The 20,965-nt window shown below is 41.7% G+C and overlaps 1 protein-coding gene across 1 annotated transcript in view; it reads right to left on the bottom strand.

Moving 5' to 3' along the window:
* The window catches only part of INPP5F (inositol polyphosphate-5-phosphatase F), an 89,696-nt gene that overhangs the window by 7,685 nt on the left and 61,046 nt on the right, over positions 1 to 20,965 (bottom strand). Inside the window, exons 10-15 of the mRNA XM_042909410.1 lie at positions 19,829 to 19,953; positions 18,974 to 19,051; positions 17,909 to 18,029; positions 16,546 to 16,674; positions 9,491 to 9,608; positions 7,358 to 7,556 (exon numbers count right to left, since the gene is read on the bottom strand). Coding sequence (XP_042765344.1) covers positions 7,358 to 7,556; positions 9,491 to 9,608; positions 16,546 to 16,674; positions 17,909 to 18,029; positions 18,974 to 19,051; positions 19,829 to 19,953 — 770 coding nt within the window. The remainder of the gene's footprint in view (positions 1 to 7,357; positions 7,557 to 9,490; positions 9,609 to 16,545; positions 16,675 to 17,908; positions 18,030 to 18,973; positions 19,052 to 19,828; positions 19,954 to 20,965) is intronic.

Below are 20,965 nucleotides of genomic sequence, written 5' to 3'. Positions count from 1 at the left end.
TTACATAAATAAAACATTTAGATGCAAAAATGGGACCAAGCCCAAGCAACTTTGTGTATTTCTTACTCCAGATTAATTTACTTGGCTTTTAAGGAACAAGTAAACATTTCCTTATTCCAAGTCCATTTTTTGGACTTGTTTTACCATATTTTTACCTCCCCTCTCAAATCAAATATCAAAATAAGGGTCAGAAACATGAGTGTTGGTGAGACCATTAAGCCCCACAGCAAAATCTACATTTTTGTAAGATTATGAATTAAAAAATAGTCCAAGTATAAAAATCTACAAATAATCAGCAGATAAAGCAGGCAAAAACTGAACTCAAATAAAAGTCTTAATATTCATCTAATATTAACAATATTAATTTCCAATCAAAAGGTGGAAGTTAATCTACATTCTTATCTTGGTCTCAATATTCCACTGTACGAGTGGATATTGCTCCTTTAGAATTTCATACCTATTCGCCCAGATTTGCCAAAATGCTACTACTGAAAAACAAATGGAAAACAGTAGGGGAAAAAAATCATTTGTAGATGGAAGTCACGTCCTTAAACTGCGTCAGAATGAGGTCATTGTTTAACGCGTACTGCAGAGACAAACTAACCAAAATCTTAAAACTGCAGTAATTTACATCCGCGGCCCCTCGCCGCAGCATAACTCAAACGGTCTTAATCTGAAATAACTAATTCGCCTCAATTTTCACCTACAATAAGACACCGAAAAATACAACGAGTAAGATGCTAGGAACCGACGTTACGCAGATTGGTCCAAGAATCACGCGCACTAACTAATCAATCCACCGGGAACACAAGACCACGCACTCAGGCTACCGGCAGCTCCACCGCGAACCCCGGATCCCACTACCGCGCAGTGGGGTTTGCGCAGCGATACTTACATGCACTCTGAAAACTGATGCTTGAGCCAAGCCATAAAAATTATGTCACGACACTTATCTTAAGAAGAAATTCTACTTCTACAAGTCAGTGTTACTTCCTCCGAGCTTTTTCCACTGAGGCATTAATATATTTACATCAGTCCAACGGGATCCTCAGTCAAAAACATTATGTCTTTAACGAAAAGCACTGGGCACGTAACAGGCGGTCAAGAAAAAGGTCAGCCCTCCCCCCCCCCCCCCGCAATTTTACTGGAGTCTTAGCTGCAGTAAATACTTAATTTCCCTCCCAGCCCACCCTGCCCCTGAAGCGCACAAAAAAAGACACGTTTTTCAACACGGACAGTAAACGAAGGAAGCCCCCCCACCCCGCTTAGGTACCTCCCCACCCCCCGCGTTTGCAGCTTCCGAAGCTGCTCTACTCGTTTTTGTTTTCCTGCCAGTCAGGCATGCCCTCCTTCCACACGATGAAGACAAAAACTGCGAGCACCACATGCAACCCCACCACTGCGACAATGGTCGCATAAAAGCCACTGTCGTCAGGAGACATTAACAGGAGACTTTGGAAAAGGAGCAACTTGCAGGAAAAATACAGCCCCACAGGAACTTTAACCATAAGTCCTGCAAAAAGGAGAAAAATCTTGAAAGTCGTGGCCAGGCTGCCGCCTTCGGGCTTGGGCTCGGCAGCGTTGCCGGTGGCATTGCCGGTGGCGTTGGCGGGCCGCTGGGCGGTTGGTGGAGGCCTGTGGGAGCGCGGCATCGCGTCCGTCCGTCCGTCAGTCCGTCCGTCGAGAAGTCGAAGCTCAATCGGAGCCGCCTGCACCTAAGCTCGCGCCTGCAGCGACTGCGGAGACTGCGGCAACTGCGGCAACTGCAGCGCCAAGCCACGCCCAGGAGACACGTCTCGCTTCCGGCCGCCCCCGCTGCCGCGGCATGAGCCCAGTGCGCATGCGCATCCGCCCCCGCTATCCCGCCCCCGCGCAGCGCGCGGCCCCAGCCCGCGGGGGCGGGGCGCCGAGGTGCCCGCGGTCCGCCCGGCGTTCGCACTCGCTGCGGTTCAAAGCGACGCATGCGGCCGCGGCAGTGTGAGCATCTGCCCGCTGCACTCACACGCCCAGCAGCGTGGCCGCCCCACGCCTCCCCGCGCCTCCCCGCTGCCCTGAAACGAGTGGAGAAGTGGGCATCTACTCGGGGCAGAAAAAGCGGGCTCGATAGAGTTGGGCAAAATAAAGAGTGGGCTGGTGGAGGTGCCGAAGGGCACCTGGGCGGTACGCCCGCTGTCCTTCCACTCTGCCGACTCCCCCAGCGGCCAGCAGCGCGCCCCCAGGCACCTGTCGTTCAGGGCCCAGCGTTTTCGCGGCAACGGGGCGCAGTGCAGGGAGCAGGGACCCAGACCACCGGCATCCGCGCCGCTGGCTGGCCGTGGGGGTGCAAGCCGAGCTCGACGCTGGAAGGCAAGAGGCCGCGACGGGAGTACCCGGGAGGCCCGCAGGCAGTGCGGGAACAGTGCAGCGACAGTGCGCGGCCGCCGCGGGAGGGGTGGAACAGCGCGGGGAGCGGGGTCGTTCCTGCGGTGGCAGGGCTGCGCATTTGTCAACTGCGGCCCAAACTGTTTTCCTGCCAGAGTTAAGTGACCGGGACCGCATTGCGGCGAGCCTCTGGCGCAAAATTTAACCGACATCAAAAACACCCAGCCATTAATTCTTTAGTGCAGTATTTAAAAAAAAAAATCCTAACGCCAAAATATCATGAACAAAACACCAACCAACATTTGAAATAACGACAGGATCTGACCCTGCACTTGTACAACCTTGTCTCACTTGCCTCACTCCATCCCCGGCCCTGTAAAAGTTTATTTACCAAAACACAGTAGCTCAACAACAAAAAGACACAGAACTGTTTTTAAATGGGCAAAAGATTTCAACAGACATTTTTCCAAGGAAGATACACAAATGGCCAACAAGCACAAGGAAAAATCCTTAACATCCTTTGTCAGTAGGGAAATGCAAATCAAAACCACAGTCAGATACTACTTCACACCTCTTAGGAGGACTGTAATTAAAAAAAAGAGGGGGGGGGGACAAATGTTGGCGAGGTGGAAAAATTGGAACCCTCATACACTGTTGAGAATGTCAAATGATACAGTCACTCTGGAAAATAGCTTGATGGTTTCTCAACAGTGAAACACAGATTTACACATGACCCAGCACTTTTCACTCCTAGATATGCACCCAAAATAAAAACTGATGTTCAAACCCAAACTTGTACAGGACTGTTCTCAGTGTTACTATTTACAACCGCCAGAAAGTGGAAACCACCTAAATGTCCATCCATGGAAGAAAGTAAGCAAAACATGCTATATCCATATAACGGAATGCTACTCAGCTACAAAAAGGAATGAAGTTCTGATATGGTCCACAGCATGCACGAACCATGAAAACATGATGCTAAGTGAATGAAACCAGTCACAAAAGTGGTCATAAAAGTCACTTATTATATGATTCCATTTATATGCAATGTCCAGAACAGAGACATCTATAGAGACAAAAAGTAGACCAGTGGTTGTCTGGGCAGAGGGACAGGAGAATGGGGAGTAATTGCTAGTGGGTGCAGGGCTTTCTTCTGTTGTAATGAAAATGGTCTAAAATTCACCATGGGGATAATTGCACAATTCTATGAATATACTAAAAGCCATTTAATTGTATGCTTTAAATGGATGGATTACATGGTATATGAACTCTATCTCAAAGAAGGTGTTTTTAAAAATATATACACATGGAGCGAATGGCGGAGGCAGGCAGGCATCAACTGCTGAAGACCCCAAGCCCCATGGCTGGCTGGCTGGCTGGGGATCTGAGCCCACACAGCCATTCCTGGAGCTATCTCTCCCTGTCCTCCATCAGGGTCCGCCTGCTCTGGGTTTACCTCTCTGGCTTAGTCGATAGACTGTACAAAGGTTCCGTAGCAAGTCAGCCAAAGAGCAAGTTTCCAAACATCCCCCTTCAAGGGAAAATGGTCCGCCATCTAAAAAAATCTTTAATCTTTGCAAATGAGGAAAAATACCAGTAGTGAAGTTAAAGAAGTTTTAGCAGTATTAGAAAGAATGACAACCACAATAAAAAGTAGAGAGGAGCTGACAAGCAGGAGAATCCTAAAGAACTGTGTGTAATCGAGATGCAGACACACAGTTAACTTTGGAAATTCAAATGGGCACATGAGACCCATCAGAGAATAATCCACCTGAGAGGAGAATGTAGTGAACCCGAAGATGGTCATAATTCTGTATCTGAAAAAGCATCACCGCTGGAAGAAAAGAGAAGACTGATCTGAAACAACGATGGCTTCTGCTCCAGCTCCTCCAAAACCCAAATGTAAGGCTCCAAACCATGCCCCCCATAGGGGCCGACACTGGGGCCAGCCGCAGGGGGGCAAAGTGTCTCCCATCACCTCAAAGATACCAAGACTCCTGACGGGCGGGTCCCGGCCTTCTACCCAAGCCACCGAGCCAAAATAGGACCTTCGAAGTCACTGCATCAGCTTCACTACCTATTCTATCCATGTCATCTTGTCCCACAGCTTCAAGGGTGGCAGTTTCTAGTAAAACAGTAATAGTGGGAAACACAAAGGGCAAGAAAAAAACCTAGCAAGCAGCTAACACCTCAACCGTTATCAGATGCAACCGCTTTCAGTTTGGTCAGCCTCAGGGAAAGGAGATCCTTCCCAGACCAGAGCAGAGTCTCAAACCTGAGCAGTCTGTCCCTCTCACCCAGTAGACCACGTGCAGATTCCCACAAGTCTGTGTCCCCTCTGCTCCCCCAACCCTGTCCTCCTCTTGAGAGTCCATACGTCACTTCCTCAGACACTCCTGGTGTCCGGCGTAGCAGTGGGGCTCCCTGCCCGTCTCTTCTCGGACCAAGTCCAGTGTCTGTGCTGAAGAGGCAACACACAGAACCATTCTCCCGTCAGGAACTGGCTACGTGTGAGAACCAACAAGACACAGAAGACGACACCTCGGCCAATGAGATGTAAGCTGACGGGACAATCTTCAGAATCTTTCTGTGTCCTGCAGCACAGAGGTCACGAGGTTTCACTACGTCCATGACTCTGGCTCTGATGGGCCTCTTTTGTCCACCAATGACCACGAGGAAGAAGACAAGGATGAGGACGGCGGGGGTGAATGTGCTTCGGCATGTGACATAGGCAAAGGGATCCTCTCATCACACTGAAACTTAGCCACAGACCGTCTAAGAAAGAATTAGAAGCCAAAACACCTCGCCGGGGTGACATGTGAAGAAGACAGGCAGGGAATCCAGGAACAGGTTGGAAATTAGGAGACTTAGCCAGAGGCCCACAGCCAAGGAATTTGAGGGAAGAGATATCCTTAACACAAAGGAATGGGTAGGGAAGGATTCAGGGACACTTGCTGCCTAGTATGGGTTATCCGAGTAAATTATTCTTCCTCAGGAGCTTCAACCAAAGATGAGCAGAACACAATCACCGTTTCCCAGTTACCAGAAAGCCAAACGGTATAGTGCAGGATTAAAGAAAAACGAGGAGTTCAATCATCGGGCACCAGAAAGGGGTGGAGGGGGTCAAAAAAAAAATCAGAAAAAAAGAGAAGTATTTCATCATGTGAATGAAGAAAGGACAAAACTGGGATAGGCATTGGCATCTGGAAAGTTATTACGGGTTTGGGAATCTAACCACCCAGCAATTTTCTTAAAGACCTGATCTGATCCCAGGAGAGGAGAGCAGTCTTGTTTCGGCTCTGTTCTGGTACATACGGTACCAGTAATTTATGCTGTGTCAGTGAGCCCAGTTGCCAGAAAAAAGCCTTGAGTGTTTTCATACACATATTTCTTAAATGCAGGAGGCTCCTTCTGACTCTTAACAAGCGTGCTTACCCAAATTGTGCAGCAAGCTTTAAATACAGCACAAACACACTTTACATATTTTTAAACTCCTCATCCAGGATACCAACTTTATGTGAGAATTACAGGATTGGAAATCAAATCAGGTGTAATGTGACCTTGCAAAATGGTAGTCAGTTTTAGAAAAGAACATTTTAGGGCACCTGGGTGACTCTGTCGGTTAAGCATCCGACTTTAGCTCAGGTCATGATCTCATGATCTCACGGTTCGTGGTTTCAAGCCCCACATTGGACTCTGTGCGGACAGCTCGGAGCCTGGAGCCTGCTTTGGATTCTGTGTCTCCCCCTCTCTCTCTCTACCCCTCCCCTGCTCACACTCTGTCCCTCAAAAATAAATAAACATTAAAAAAAAAAAGAACATTTTGGTCTTTCCCTATTTCAATAATCTCCAAAGCAGAAATAAAAATACTTGATCTAAGGAATATGATATTGACAATCACAACACCTTTACAAATCTGAAGTACAAAGTTAAAATTCAAGCAAACGGCAGGTGTCCTGCCCATAATTATTCCTGAATCTCCCTCTTTTGGGATGCTGCCTTAAGTTGAACTAATGTTATTTAAAACACACACACAAAAACCTAAGGTACATGGATCAAAAATTTTTACCAAATGGCTCATGGGAACCCAGAAGTTTTCCGTTAATTTGTATGTAAGAAAAACCTCATCTCTTATTTTATGAGTCTGAAAACTGCATCCACACATACAGTATTGATTATCAAAGTGAAATAATCCAAGAAATTAAAGTCATGGAAGGATTCCCTATGAACCTACAGTCAATATTGTTTTTAATTTTAGTATACATATAAATATTACCTTGCATTCAATTGTTCTTTCAAGCTTGTTTTATGCCTTTTATTAAAAGCACATGAAAGGTAAAGTGCAATAAAATCTAAACAGAGCCATTTGTCCTCAGAGCTTGGTCTAGAATTTTCTGCAATGTTTCTAATTCATAATATTGAAGATTATAATGTTAGATTTTAGCGTAAAAGCAAACACTCAATCTGTGAATGAATTTAGATCCTGCTGTTCCTTTTGAAGAACAACTTGAAACTGGATGGTTTTCATTTAAAAAATGTTGAGCATTCGTTGGCCGATTGATTTTGTGAAAGGCCAGGATACTTTCCAAACAATCCAAGTAAGTGCCATCATTGCTCCTCTTGCTGCACTCAGTTGTGGGCAACAGAGCAATAAACCTAGATTCTGGGGTGTGTGTGTGTGTGGGGAGGGGCGGGGGTCAGGCAGCTGTGAACTGTTGTTCTACAATTTGGGTTTTTAAAAACTCAAATATGGATTTTTTTTAAAAATTGCATTAAAATATGTCTCTTCATTGCCGAGTTTTTTAAATGCCCCTTCAATTTTGCACCCAAAGTGAGTGCCTCTGTCAGCTTGCCTCAGTTTCCAGCCCTGGTATATGAAAACTGCCATGCACCAAGCATCCATGCCCACAGCTTGATGGACAGCCACTAGTGCTAATTATGACAACAACATCAGAAATTGAAACACGTTAGTTACCAGAACGTGACTCCAACTCACCTGGGGTCACAGTCAATGAGGGCCCAGCCCCCATGGAACTTTTCATCATCAGGCAGCAGTAACTTCATATAACTTTGTAACAGCTGGCTAATTAGTTCCTGGTGGCTTCTCTGATTCTCCTTATGCAAAGCTTCATGCTCTTTCTCCTTGGTAAATATGGAATAAAGATCTTCTGTCACTGGAATGCCTTGCATCAAATCTAGAGTAAAAAGTGTTAATATCTATCATCATCTTAATTTGCTAATATAATTTTAAAAAAACAAGACAGTGTAAGACCTAAAACAATAAAACGCATAAGAAAACATAGGCATGAATCTTTGTGATCTTGGATTAGGTGGTTTTTTTTCTGGTTTTTGTTTTTTTAAAGTAGGAGTCACACCCAGCACGGAGCCCAACAGGGGGCTTGAACTTAGAACTCTGAGATCAAGACCTGAGCTGAGATCAAGAGTGGGACGCTTAACCGACCGAGCCACACAGGCGCCCCCCCGCATTAGGCCTTTTTGTTTCATTCAGATAGGGCACAAAAATCACAAGCTACAACAGCAAACTAGACAAAGTGGACATCATCATGATTAAAAACTTGTGTGTCTCAAAAGGCAATGCCATGAAACCGAAAAGAATCTACAGAATGGGAGAGAGTGTTTACAAATCACCTGAAGGGACTTACATCCAAAACGTACAAAGAATTCCTACAAATCAGTAACAAAAAAACAAACCAATTTTAAAATGGGCAAAGGAACTGAACAGACCAGCTAACTTCTTTGTGGTGTGGCATATAGCTCAAGCCTTCACACAGCACTGTAATCCATTCTTTACAGGTGTTCAGGACAGTGAGCCTAGCAGCTTCTGGGAGAGAGCTGCTGGCCACTGGCCTTACAAGGGGAAGCAGTAAGCCCAGACTGCTGTGGCCTCACGCCTTCTCTCACCTTTAAAGAAATCCAGTTTCAAGATTAGGGTGAAGCGGACGCAATGGATGGTCAAACTGAGAGAGGGACAGAGTCTGGGTCCTCAATGACTTAACTGAGCTGCTAGATCAACCAATGGAGGAAAAGTGTCTTATTTTTTCTTGAATAAACTGCTCAAATCCAATTTTCCGGTCAACGCACACCCTACCTATGGCCAAAACCAAACTTTTTTATACCAGACTTCTCAAATACCTAACTGACCGGTGTATAGGCCTTACCATTGCATGTATGGCAAATAATCAGATTAAACAATAGAATTTCAAAAATATTCTCAGAGGGATGCCTGGGTGGCTCAACTGGTTGGGTGTCAGACTCTTGATTTCGGCTCAGGTCATGATCTAACGGTTTGTGGGATCGAGCCCCACGTCTGGATCTGCGTTGACAATGCAGAGCCTGCTTGAGATTCTCTCTCTCTCTCTCTCTCTCTCTCTCTCTCTCTCTCTGCCCCTCCCCTGTTCTAAAGCATGCACTCTTTCTCTCAAAATAAACAAACTAAAAAGCAAAAAAATTTCTCAGAGACCATAGGACAAGTTGTTACTTTGGTTCTAACCCAGAACCTTCTACATTTACTTTAATCCTATGAGGTAATACTTTCATGAAAATTAAATTAAAAACGTGCCACTGTATGAATTCCACTGGGCAATCTACCTCCATTTCCTCTTCTAAATCGTGGTAAGAACTGGTTAGGATAATCTCTAAATAAGATACCCTAACATCATGTTCATTCATGCTTACAGGAAAGGATGGTGTGTTGTCCACAGCAAGAACATATGACAAATGTCATACAGGGCAAGAAAGACATCTCATCACATCTCTCAGCCTTGAGTAATGGAAAAACAAATAGAACATGGAGTTTTCAGTTGCTGAAAATTTAGGGTACCTTATTCCATACTCCAGGAACCTCAACTCTGCCTTCCGTTACATGAATAGCAAACTGACAAATACACATGGAAATGAGTGGTTGCTTTTGTGCTTCAGCCTAAAAAAATCTGTCAAAGTCTAGTCTTGAAAAAATTTGAATTTGATTTCTTGGGTAAGATGCTCAATATAGAAACACAAGTAAGTATATTATAAAACATACACTGTGTTAATGAAGTTGGTTTCTGCAAAACACTAGTCAGGGAGGAATAACAAATTTTAAAGAAAGAAAGCCATTTATGTTCCTTACCTATAACAGCTTGCCTATAAGCATCCTTAAATCGATTCAGGTAATACCGATTTGCCGAGTTCACACCATCTTTCATAACTCCAGCTAACTTCCTTTCTCCTGTCCTTGTAAAGTCACCCTGTTGAGGAAAAAGTCATTCTGACAATTGATTCAAATGTAAGAGTTTTCCCAAAGTCAATGTGGGCTTTCAATACAAGACCAAAATTCTATAGGCTTTTATAATTTCTAAATAGTGCTGTTAAATTAAAATACCTACTAATATTAGGCTGTGACACAAGCACATCAAATAATTGAAATGCTATGTGTGGCATTAAGTCTTCAGTTAGAAGGTGCTTTAAACTAAATCCATTCTTGGCAACCTGTAGAATTTCTAGAATTTACAGGTCAAAACTTACTACATAACAAAAAGATCTCAAGCCTCAACCTGGTAGGATACTCAAAAACTACAAATTTCTGATGTGGGAAAATGTGGACCATTCGCTAGAGTTTATTCCAATGGTGTTTAACTGGTGGATGTGGATGTTTGTGTCCAGAGAGAAAGAGATTTCTGTATTTTTCTGTATCTTGCTGCCCATTCCAATTTCTGTAGAATGATTTAATGAAGAGCTAAATTGTTTTCTCTTGTTTTCAAGAGAGGTGTCAGAGCAAGGCCCTGGAGGGCAGTGATTTAAACTTAAACAAAAGGAAAGCACTGTCTTCTTTTTTGTTTTTCCCCATCACAACCCTACTCTTTCCATCCAAGGCGATTTTTTTTTTTTAATTTTTTTTAATGTTTATTTATTTTTGAGAGACAGAGAGAGGCAGGGTGCAAGTAGGAGAGGGGCACAGAGCGAGAGGGAGACACAGAATCCAAAGCAGGCTCCGGACTCTGAGCTGTCAGCACAGAGCCCATTGTGGGGCTTGAACTCACAAACCATGAGATCCTGACCTGAGCCGAAGTCGGACGCTTAACCGACTGAGCCACCCAGGCGCCCCTTTCCAAGGCGATTTCAAAAGCAGTCCTAACACTGATGGCTTAGGAAGAACATATTGCTAATTAGTGAAGTTATTCATAGGAAATATTTAGCAACTGCTAATTAGTGAAATTATTCATAGAAAATATTTAGCAATAAGAATCTATTACGAAGAGAAAGACATAAATGCTGAGTCCAAAGAAGTGTAATATCAAGGAAAAAAGTATTTCTCCTTTTCCTCCCTGCTTCACTGAGATATAATTGACAAGATATAAATGGTAGTAGCACTGTGTGACTTTTTTTTTTTTTAATTTTTTTTTTTAACGTTTATTTATTTTTGAGACAGAGAGAGACAGAGCATGAACGGGGGAGGGGCAGAGAGAGAGGGAGACACAGAATCGGAAGCAGGCTCCAGGCTCTGAGCCATCAGCCCAGAGCCCGAAGCGGGGCTTGAACTCACGGACCGCGAGATCGTGACCTGAGCTGAAGTCGGATGCTTAACCGACTGAGCCACCCAGGCGCCCCAGCACTGTGTGACTTTAAGGTGTATAATGTGATGATGTGACCTACATATATATTATGAAATGATTGCATTAAAGTCAGTTAACATATCACCTCACACAGTCCGTGCGTGCTCGTGTGTGTGTGTGTGTGTGTGTGTGTGTGTGTGGTGAGAACATTTAAGATCTTCTCTCTTAGCAAATTTCAAGGATGCAACACATATGTTTTTAACTATGGTCACCATGCTGCACAGGAGATCCCAGAACTTGTTCATCTTATAACTGGAAGTTTGTATGCTTTGACCAACATCTCTCCATTTTCCCCTTCCCCTGGTAACCACCAATCAACTCTTGCTTTCAAGTTTGACTTTTTTAGATTCTACACACAAGTGAGATCATAGTGAGATCATTGTCTTTCTCTGTCTGGCTTACTTCGTAACACAACGCCCTCAAGGTTCACCCATGTTGTTGCAAAGGCAGCATTTCCTTCTTTTTTATGGCTGAATAATAGCCCACCACACACACACACACACACACAAACACACACACACACACACACACACACACACACACACATCCAGTCACTCACTCCACATTCATCCACCACCGGACACTGAAGTTGTTTCCACGTCTTGGCTTTTTACTGTGAATAATGCTTCAGTGAACGTGGAAGGGCAGCTATCTCTGAGACACTGATTTCATTTCCATATATACCTATAAATGGGATTGCTAGATCATATGGCCATTCCATTTTCATTTTTTAGGGACCGTCCTTACTGTTTTCTATAATGCCTGTGCCAATTCACATCCCACCGATGACATCTATTTTTCCACATCCTTGCCAATACTTGTTATCTCTGGTCTTTGATGACAGCCATCCTAACAGGTATGAGGTGGTTAGCTTATTGAGTCTGGATTGGCATTTCTCTGCTAATTACTGATTATCAGAGGTTGAGCACCTTTTCATATACCTCTGGGAGGTTTCATATACCTCTGGGAGGTTTCATATACCTCTGGGAGGTTTCATATACCTCTGGGCCATTTGTAGGTCTTATTTGGAAAAATGTTCAGGTGTTTTGCCCATTTTTTCACTCAGATTGTTTTTTTGCTACTGAGCTATAGGAGTTCCTTATATATTTTGGATATTAGCCCCTTATCAAGTATATGGTTTGTAAATACTTTCTCCCATTCTGTAGGTTGTCTTTTTGTTCTGTTGTTTCTTTTGCTGTGCTGCAGCTCTGTCATTTGATGTAGTCCCACTTGTTTATTTTTACTCTTCTCACTATGCTTTTGGTGTCACACCCAAATAATCACTGTTGAGGCCATGTCTCAGAGGTTTCCTCTATGTTTTCTTGTAGGAGCAAACTGTAAAAGCTCAGGTCTTGCATTTAAGTCTTTAATACATTTCAGTTTAATTTTTGTGAGTGGTGTAACACAGGGGTCCAACTTAATTCTTTTACATGGTGAATATCTGATCTTCCCATCACTATTTATTGAAGAGGCTATCCTTTCCCTATTGGAAATTCTTTTTGCTCCAGCTTTGTTCCAGCTTTGTTTTGCTCCAGCTTTGTTCTTTTTCAGAACTGCTTTGGCTGTTAAGGGGTCTTGTAGTTCCATATGAATTTTAGGATTTTTTCTAGTTCTGTGAAAAATGTCATTAGAATTTTCTTCTCTAAGTTTATTTATTTATTTTGAGAGAAAGAGGGAGGGGCAGAGAGAGACAGAGAGAGAAAGAGAATGAAAGAGAATCCCAAGCAGGCTCCACACTGTCAGCACAGAGCCTGACACAGGGCTCGAACTCATGAACCACAAGATCATGACCTGAGTTGAAACCAAGAGTCAGATGCTTAGCCAACTAAGCCACCCAGGCGCCCCGCCCTTATAATTTTCATAGGGATTGCATTGAATCTATAGACAGCTTTGGGTAGTATGAAAATTTTAACAATATTAATTTTTCTGATGTATGAACACAGGATATTTTTCATTTTGGGTCTCTTTCCTTGATGTCTTAACAATTTTCACTGTATAGGTCTCTTACCTTCTTGGTTATATTTATTCCTAAGTATTTTACTGTTTTTGATGCTACTGCCAATAGAATTGTTTTATTTCTTTTTCAGATATTGTTAGTATATAGAAATGCAACAGATTTTCATGTGTTGACTTTGTATCATGTAACTTTATTGAATTCATTTATTAGTTCTAACAGTTTTCTGGTGGAGTCTTTACGATTTTTTTATGGATAACATCATGTCATCTGCAATTTTACTTCTTCCTTTCTGATCTGAAGGCTATTTCTTTCTCTTGCCTGATTGCTCTGGGTAGAACTTCCAGTACTATCATGAATAGCAATGGTGAGTGGGCACTCTTGTCTTGCTCCTGATCTTAGAGGAAAGTGTTTAACCTTTCACCACTGAATATGCTGTTAGCTGTGGATATGTCATATGTAGCCTCTATTATGTTGTTACATTCCTTCTATACCCAATTTGTTCAGTTTTTATCATAAAAGGATGTTGAATTTTATCACATGCTTTTTCTGCATCTACTGAAACGATTATACGATTTTTATCTTTCAGTCTATTAATGTGACATATCACATTTATTGATTTGCATATGTTGAACCATCCTTGTAGCCTAGGGATAAATCCCACTTGATCATGACGTACAATCTTTTCAATGTGCTGTTGAATTCAGTATTTTGTTGAGAATTTTTGCAGCCATATTCATCAGGGATATTTGCCTGTAATTTGCTTTTCTTGGACTGTCTTGGCTTTGGTATCATGACCTCATAAAATGAATTTCAGAGTGTTCCCTCCTCCCTTCTATTTTTTGGAGGAACTTGAGGAGGAATAGCATTAACTCTTCTTTAAAATGTTTGGTAGAATTCATCAGTGAAATCATTTGGTCTGGGGCTTTTCTTTTTTAGTAAGCTTTGGCTTACTGATTCAATTTCTTACTCATTGGTCTGCTCAGATTTTCTATTTCTTCATAATTCAGTCTTGGTAGGTTGTATGTTTGTAGAAATTTATCCATTTCTTCTAAATTGTCCAATTTGTTGGCATATAACTGTTCAGAGTAGTCACCTGTGATTGTATGTATTTCTGTGGTATCAGTTGAAACGTCTCTTCATTTAAAATTGAGTCTTTTTTCTTGATTAGTCTAGCCAAAGGTCAATTTTGTTTATCTCCAGAAAACCAGCTCTTAGTTTTGCTGATCTTTTCTATTGGTTTTCTCATCTCTATTTCAAATATTTCTGTTCTAATCTTTATTATTTCCTTCCTTCTGCTAACTTTGGGCTTACTTTCTTCTTCTTTTTCTAGTTCTTTGAGGTATAAAGTGAGATTGTTTAAGATCTTTCTTTTTTCTTAACGTAGGCATTTATAGCTATAAACTTTCCTTTTAGAACTGCTTTTGCTGCACCCCATAAGTTTGATATGTTGTGTTTCCAATTTCACTTGATTTAAGATATTTCCCTTTTGATTTCTTCTTTGACTCACTCATTATTCAGGAGTGTGTTTCATTTCTACATATTTATGAATCTTCCAATTTTCCCATTATTGCTTCCTAGTTTTATATCACTGTGGTCAGAAAAGACACTGATATAATTTCTACCTTTCTGAACTTGTTGAGACTTGTTTTGCAGCCTCACATATGATCTGTCCTGGAAAATGTTCCACGTGTGCTTCTGAAGAATGTGTATCCTGCTGTTGTTGGATGAAATGTTCTATATATGTCTGTTGGGCCCATTTCACTGTTTCCTTATTGATTTTCTGCCCAGATGACCCATTGTTGAGAACGGGGTATTTAAAGTCGCCAACTATTACCGTACTATGACTTAGGCAAGTTATTTCTCCTTTTCATTCTATTAGTCGTTGCTCTATATATTTAGGTGTTCTGATGTGGGGTGCATCAAAGTATTTCTCTTTATTTTATTTTTTAAAAATTTTTTTTTCAACGTTTATTTATTTTTGAGACAGAGAGAGACAGAGCATGAACAGGGGAGGGGCAGAGACAGAGGGAGACACAGGATCTGAAATAGGCTGCAGGCTCTGAGCGGTCAGCACAGAGCCCGACGCGGGGCTCGAACTCATGGGCCTGGGCCGTGAGATCATGACCTGAGCCGAAGTCCCAAAGTTGGACGCTTAACCGACCAAGCCACCCAGGCGCCCCAAAGTATTTCTCTTTAAACAAGAACTTGTACAAGGACTTCTAAAGTTCAATTTCTTTAATTAATAAAAAGCTTTTTGAGATTTATCACTCAACCAAAGATGGACTGATGCCTGTTGAGACCTTGACAGTTTTTTTATAAGAAATATCCTGAGATGAACTATTACCTTAAAGGAAAATTAACATAAAACTAAACTAATTCAACCACTTCCTATTGCCCACAGAGGGAGCATTTAGTGACCAGTAACTATAATTTACATGTAAATTAAATTCTGTGAAGAATGGCTCTGTAGGATCCTCCAAAGACTTATTCATAACAACCACGAAAAGATAATAAAGTATTTCTTCAGCATTTACTATGTGCCAGGAATGGCCCCCACATGCACTAATGCGCATAATCCCATGACAATCTTTTTTTTTTTTAATTTATGCTTTTTTTTTTTTTTTAATTTTTTTAATGTTTATTTTTGAAGGAGAGAGAGACAGAGCATGAGCAGGGGAGGGGCAGAGAGAGAGAAGGAGACACAGAATCCGAAGCAGGCTGCAGGCTCTGGGCCATCAGCACAGAGCCCGATGCGGGACTCGAACCCACCAACTGTGAGATCATGACCTGGGCCTAAGTCGGATGCTTAACCGACTGAGCCACCCAGGTGCCCCTTTTTATGCTTATTTTAAGAGAGAGAGAGAGAGAGAGAGTGCACACAAGAAGGGGAGGAGCAGAGAGAGAAGAAGACATAAGATGTGAAGCAGGCTCTGGGCTCTGAGCTGTCAGCACAGAGCCCGACACAGGGCTGAAACCCATAGGCTGCGAGATCATGACCGGAACAAGATCATGACCTAAGCTGAAGTCGGGGCTCAACCGACTCAGCCACCCAGGCGACCCTCTCATGACAATCTTTTGAAGTGTGCCTAGTATTATCCTGTTTTACAATGAAGAGACAGACACAGAGAGGTTAAGTGACTTGTCCAAGGTTGCAGAGCTAGTAAGACGCAGGATTGGGGATTCAAATTCAGTGGAGGCCAATCATCATACTAGGGACTGAGTCCTGTCAACGGACATATTTTATCTGTATAAAGTTTTAAAAAACCAACTATTTCACATGAAATTCCTCATTTCCAAACTCCCGTGAAAAACTGGAAAATCTAGCAACCCCGGGCCTCTGTCCCAAAAGGAAGCAGAACAGTCCCCTCCTGAGACAAGATGTGCTTTTCCTTAGGGTCATACCCATCTCCCCCTTTAATCTAATGGGTGGTCACATTACCTGGCTTCAGCAGGATGTGAATGTTTGATTCCCACCTTAGGCAAACATTCCTGAAAGGAGTCAGCTACATAGACTACCATCTGTAGCCCACATATCTCTCTCAAAAGCAGAGTCAGTTTTCAACCACGTCCTATCTCCCCCAGAATGATCCACAAAAGCATGCTGCACTTACTTACCTTCAGAGCAGCTGTCCCAGCATATTGTCTGCTAATGGAGTCTCCGTTGTTGGCCCACATTATCTGATAGATCCGATTGCATTTCACTGGCAGTGGCTGTTCCGGGGGCATCACACCTAATTTTTTTAGCTGAAATTAACACATTGGTGGATTAGCTACATATAAGCCAGGAAACCACAGCATAAAATACACACTGCAGAAAAAGGAAGCATGTTCATAAACAGTTTAGGATCCTCAAATAAAAGTAATGGTGTTTTCAGACTTTCCCCCAAAAAAAGCACAGTTGGGAGAGAGTTTTACGAACTGTTACACATGAATGAATAGAAGGAAATATTTATACTGCTTTGGTGTAATTTTTAATGTGTAGGCTCTTATATTTTGTCCGTGTTTTTAATTTGCCTATGAAGTCAAACTATCAAAAAAGCCTACTGAGACAACAATAACACTAACGGTAACACAGCAGTATGTGCCCAATAAAGGTAAGCTCTGTGCTGGGGTTCTAAGAGATTTTTTATATAAATTATTTCCTTTACTCCTCATAACAACCCTATGCAATCAATACTCTTATTACATCCATTTTAAGGATGAAGAGACAGAAGTTTCGAGAAGCTGAGTTCTTCACATGGGGTCAAACCTCATGTGTGGTAGACAGAGCCAGTGCTTGGACTCAAAATCTGGCAGCTTTAGTGTAACATTAGAAGGAACGGACTCACAATCTCAAACAGTCACTATGCTCTATCAAAAAAGCCCTGAAACCCTGCTAAGAATTTCCACCTTGAGAACTCACTACTCAGGTGCTGCGGCGTTCAAAGATCTAAAGGAGGACACCGAGTGACAGGCGTAAGGACTGCACAGTGCAGCTGCAACCAACTGGGGCGTGGAGGGTAGAGGTTGGTCCTGTGGTGCCAAAGGAGCCAATGGCTGGAGAGGGCGCTGCCAACAGGACCATAACACAGGTGAAGAAGCCTGTTCCTTCTCCTTCCTCCAGCCTCCTGGTCTTCCTCTGGCACCTCCTACTGGCAGAGACCAACACAGAGCTCGGGCTGAGCAGAAAGTGTGGCAGACTCCCAGCCCCATGTGCACAAGGCAGGGTTTGGAGCTGAGAGAAAAAAGGCGTATGACCACAAAGTGCCACCCAATCGACGCTGAAATGCGGGGGTCTCGCATTTTTGAATTGAGTACTTAAGAAAATGCCCCTAATTCCACTTATTTCTAGTGAAGGTTGTACTCGTCGGGTTTGAATGTAACAAGGTTGTTCGTATGCTGTAGATTGTCTACAGAACAAAGATTTTAGTTACTTGTTTCCATGTGGGGAAGAAAAGTTAGAAATGAATACTTATAAATCCGAGGGACCACCAATCACCTGCTGTTCCATGACCACTCGCGCAATGGCGGCTTGGACCACGTTCGTGCGATCCAGGCAGTCCATGCAATTGACACGAAAAATCCCTTCTTGTTTACATATTACTCCAGCTTGATCCACCCTTTTCAAAAATAGTATGGGATTATGTTACAATATGAAATACTTCAGCAAGTTTTTCAAAAACCACAATTCCTTAGAGTAGAATAACAACAATAGCACTGGTTATCCATTGTTTGACATATCATTATGTGATGGGCATGACTGAGTACTTTGAAGACGCTGTTAATTTACATAGTAACTTGGTAAAACAGATGTGATTGTTCCCATTTGGGGAAAAAACAAAAACAAAACTGAGGTACAATGACTTGCTCCAAGTTTCACAACTACGAGGCAGAGGTGACACAACCCCAAATTATGATATTTACATATATATATTTAAATATATATTAAAGCCAGAAGCCACTTTAAAACACCATCCTGTCCCTCCTTTTTGACTCCAAGTAGAAATGCATCTGAACGCATGGAGCTTGAACAAAGTCACTTTACCACTCAGTGAGAAGGCATGCAGCATGCCTTGTGCGTCTAGTTTCTCTGTCCACCTCTGGCCTTTCGAGTCCAATTGAAGGTTCTTCCCTAGCATTTAAGCCAATTTCTTCTTCCTACACCTCCCTCCTGCAGTCTGAGAATCATCTTCCTTCTAATTTTGAACTACCTGCAAGCTGAGACCGAGTACCTCTAAGGCTTCCTTCCCTTAGATGAAGGGATGGTGAGAAGAAGAGGAAGAGGAAATATAGACCATGGAGCATTAGATGGAATTAAACAACGGTCCTAGAGCATTTCGCTTTATCTTGCCTGACCATCTGACACCTCTTCCCTTTTTAAAGCTAATGCTGCCTAGTGACTGACACTCTCGAAAAGGAGACTGGGAATCAGGAAGCAAAATAAGAAAAACGAACACGCTTTTTCAGCTTGCTGCTACTATTTTAGTGCTTAGCACTACCAGACAAATACATCTGATTTCACAGACCAACAGTTTGTCAAATTGACTTCTTAGGAGATACCTACCAACACCACTTCATGTCAAGAATAATGTCATAAATGGCATCCGTTAGTGTTTGAACATTCTCAAACTTCATTCCTCGGCTAAAACACATGCCAAAAGAAAAAAAAAAAAAGTTTAATAATAGGTTAAACCTAATAACAGATTTTTTAGCTTAAGTCACAGTATTTAAAGTAGCTTGGAAAAATTAAAGAAAACTATTGCTGTAAGTACATGAGGTTAACTCTACTATAAATTATATAGGCAATTTATATACATGTTTGTAATTAATCTCCATTGTGAAAGAAAATATATTTAAGAATACATTGAAACATATCACAGCTATCAGAAGTTTCTTTCCCCCACCAAATTTTCAAAACTTAGGTAAACGAACCCACATCAGAGCCAGGATTAGGACAAAAGAAGCTAGCTTTCAGAACACACACAAGTTAAAATTACCATCAAAATGATCCAGTGACTGTTGTTTTTCCAGAGCAAACTCTAGTGAAGCTTATCCATAGAGAAAGAAGTATTATTAATAGAGCATGAAGATGAGCCAGCAGAATGATTTTTAAGTAAGGGGACTCGATTACTTCTGCTAGGCTTGGACTCAAGCTGAAAGGAAAAGCTCCAGAAGTTCTTCGAGTGATAAAAGGAAAAATGGAACTCTCCATCGCCATGTTGTTTTGGGAAAGACAAAATATTTCAGGAACAATTAAATTTTTAGCCAAAATAAAGCTCATATGAAAATTAAAACTAAGTTAACAATGAGAAGAAGAAAGTGTTCTTCCCCGTAAGGAAGAGGAGAGCTCAGCTTGCTGTGGGAGCGTGTACCACAAACAATGGAACTGATCAAAACTCCCAACAGGAAGCCCTCTTACCAGTGCTCATGGAAGTCAAATGAGACATAAGTGAGGTGTGAGCTGTTGAAGAGTAACACTTGTTTCAGGTAAGCATCGCCAATAATTTTCTCCCTGCCTGCCTGGTCCACCAAGTTAATAATAACCTGTGAAAGTTAAGGAAACACAAATTCAGTTTAATCAGATGCTAAACTCAATGTGGTTTTGAATCAGTTTGTTTGAAATTGTTTTAGAAATATTTGATAGCCATACTTAGAAATTTATCCACTCAGGCATCAATTTTTTTCCCCTATAAAGTTAGATTTTCACTTGTTATATTTAGGTAGCATTAATAGTTGTTTAATGTACTATGTATCTGCAATGACCAATTAGAATAAATTGGTAAAAACCAATTAAAAAACCAATTAGAATTGGTTATAATAAAATAATAAACAAGGTCCTTTGTAACGCAAATATTAAAAATATTTAGAGGTTTTAAAAAATATACAAGACCTACTTATGGACACTATAAAACTTTGCTTAAACACGTAAAAGAAAATCTGAGTAAATGGAAAGACACACTATGGTGCTAGATAGTGAGATTCAATATTATAAAGATGGCAAGTCTCCCCAGATTAAACACTCAACAATCCCAATCAAAATTTGATCAGGATCTTTCTGTGGACTTTGACAAGTTAATTCTGAAGTTCCTCTAGAAGGTAAGTATATGGAAAAAGTTTTGAAGACTAATAATAAAGGAGGACTTGTCCCATTGGAAAGCAAAACATACTCTAAATCTGCAGCAATTAAGACAGAAGTACTCATGGAGAAACAGATGAATGACCCATAGAACGGGACAGCCAGCTAGAGACAGACCTATGCACATTGAGGAATCTAAAATATTAACAATATCATTCTGGGAGAAATAAAAAAATACTCTATAAATGGTACTGGGATAATTATCTATCTATATAGTGGGGGAAAACTTACTTTAGCTCTCTAAATCTCATTATATACAAATCATAAGATGCATTAATGACCTAAATATTTTTTGAAGTTATAAAAAAGCTAGAAGAACATTCGGGGTGATGTTCCCATAACTGTAGGATGGGACGTGACTTTCTAAGCGTAAGAACCAGAGGGCATAAAGAAAAAGATGGACAAATGTGACAACATAAA

The sequence above is a fragment of the Panthera leo genome, chromosome D2 (genome assembly GCF_018350215.1).
Source record: "Panthera leo isolate Ple1 chromosome D2, P.leo_Ple1_pat1.1, whole genome shotgun sequence".
NCBI classification, from domain to species: Eukaryota; Metazoa; Chordata; class Mammalia; order Carnivora; family Felidae; genus Panthera; species Panthera leo.
The sequence above is the reverse complement of the archived record's forward strand: the minus strand, read 5'-3'. Positions and strand labels throughout refer to the sequence as shown.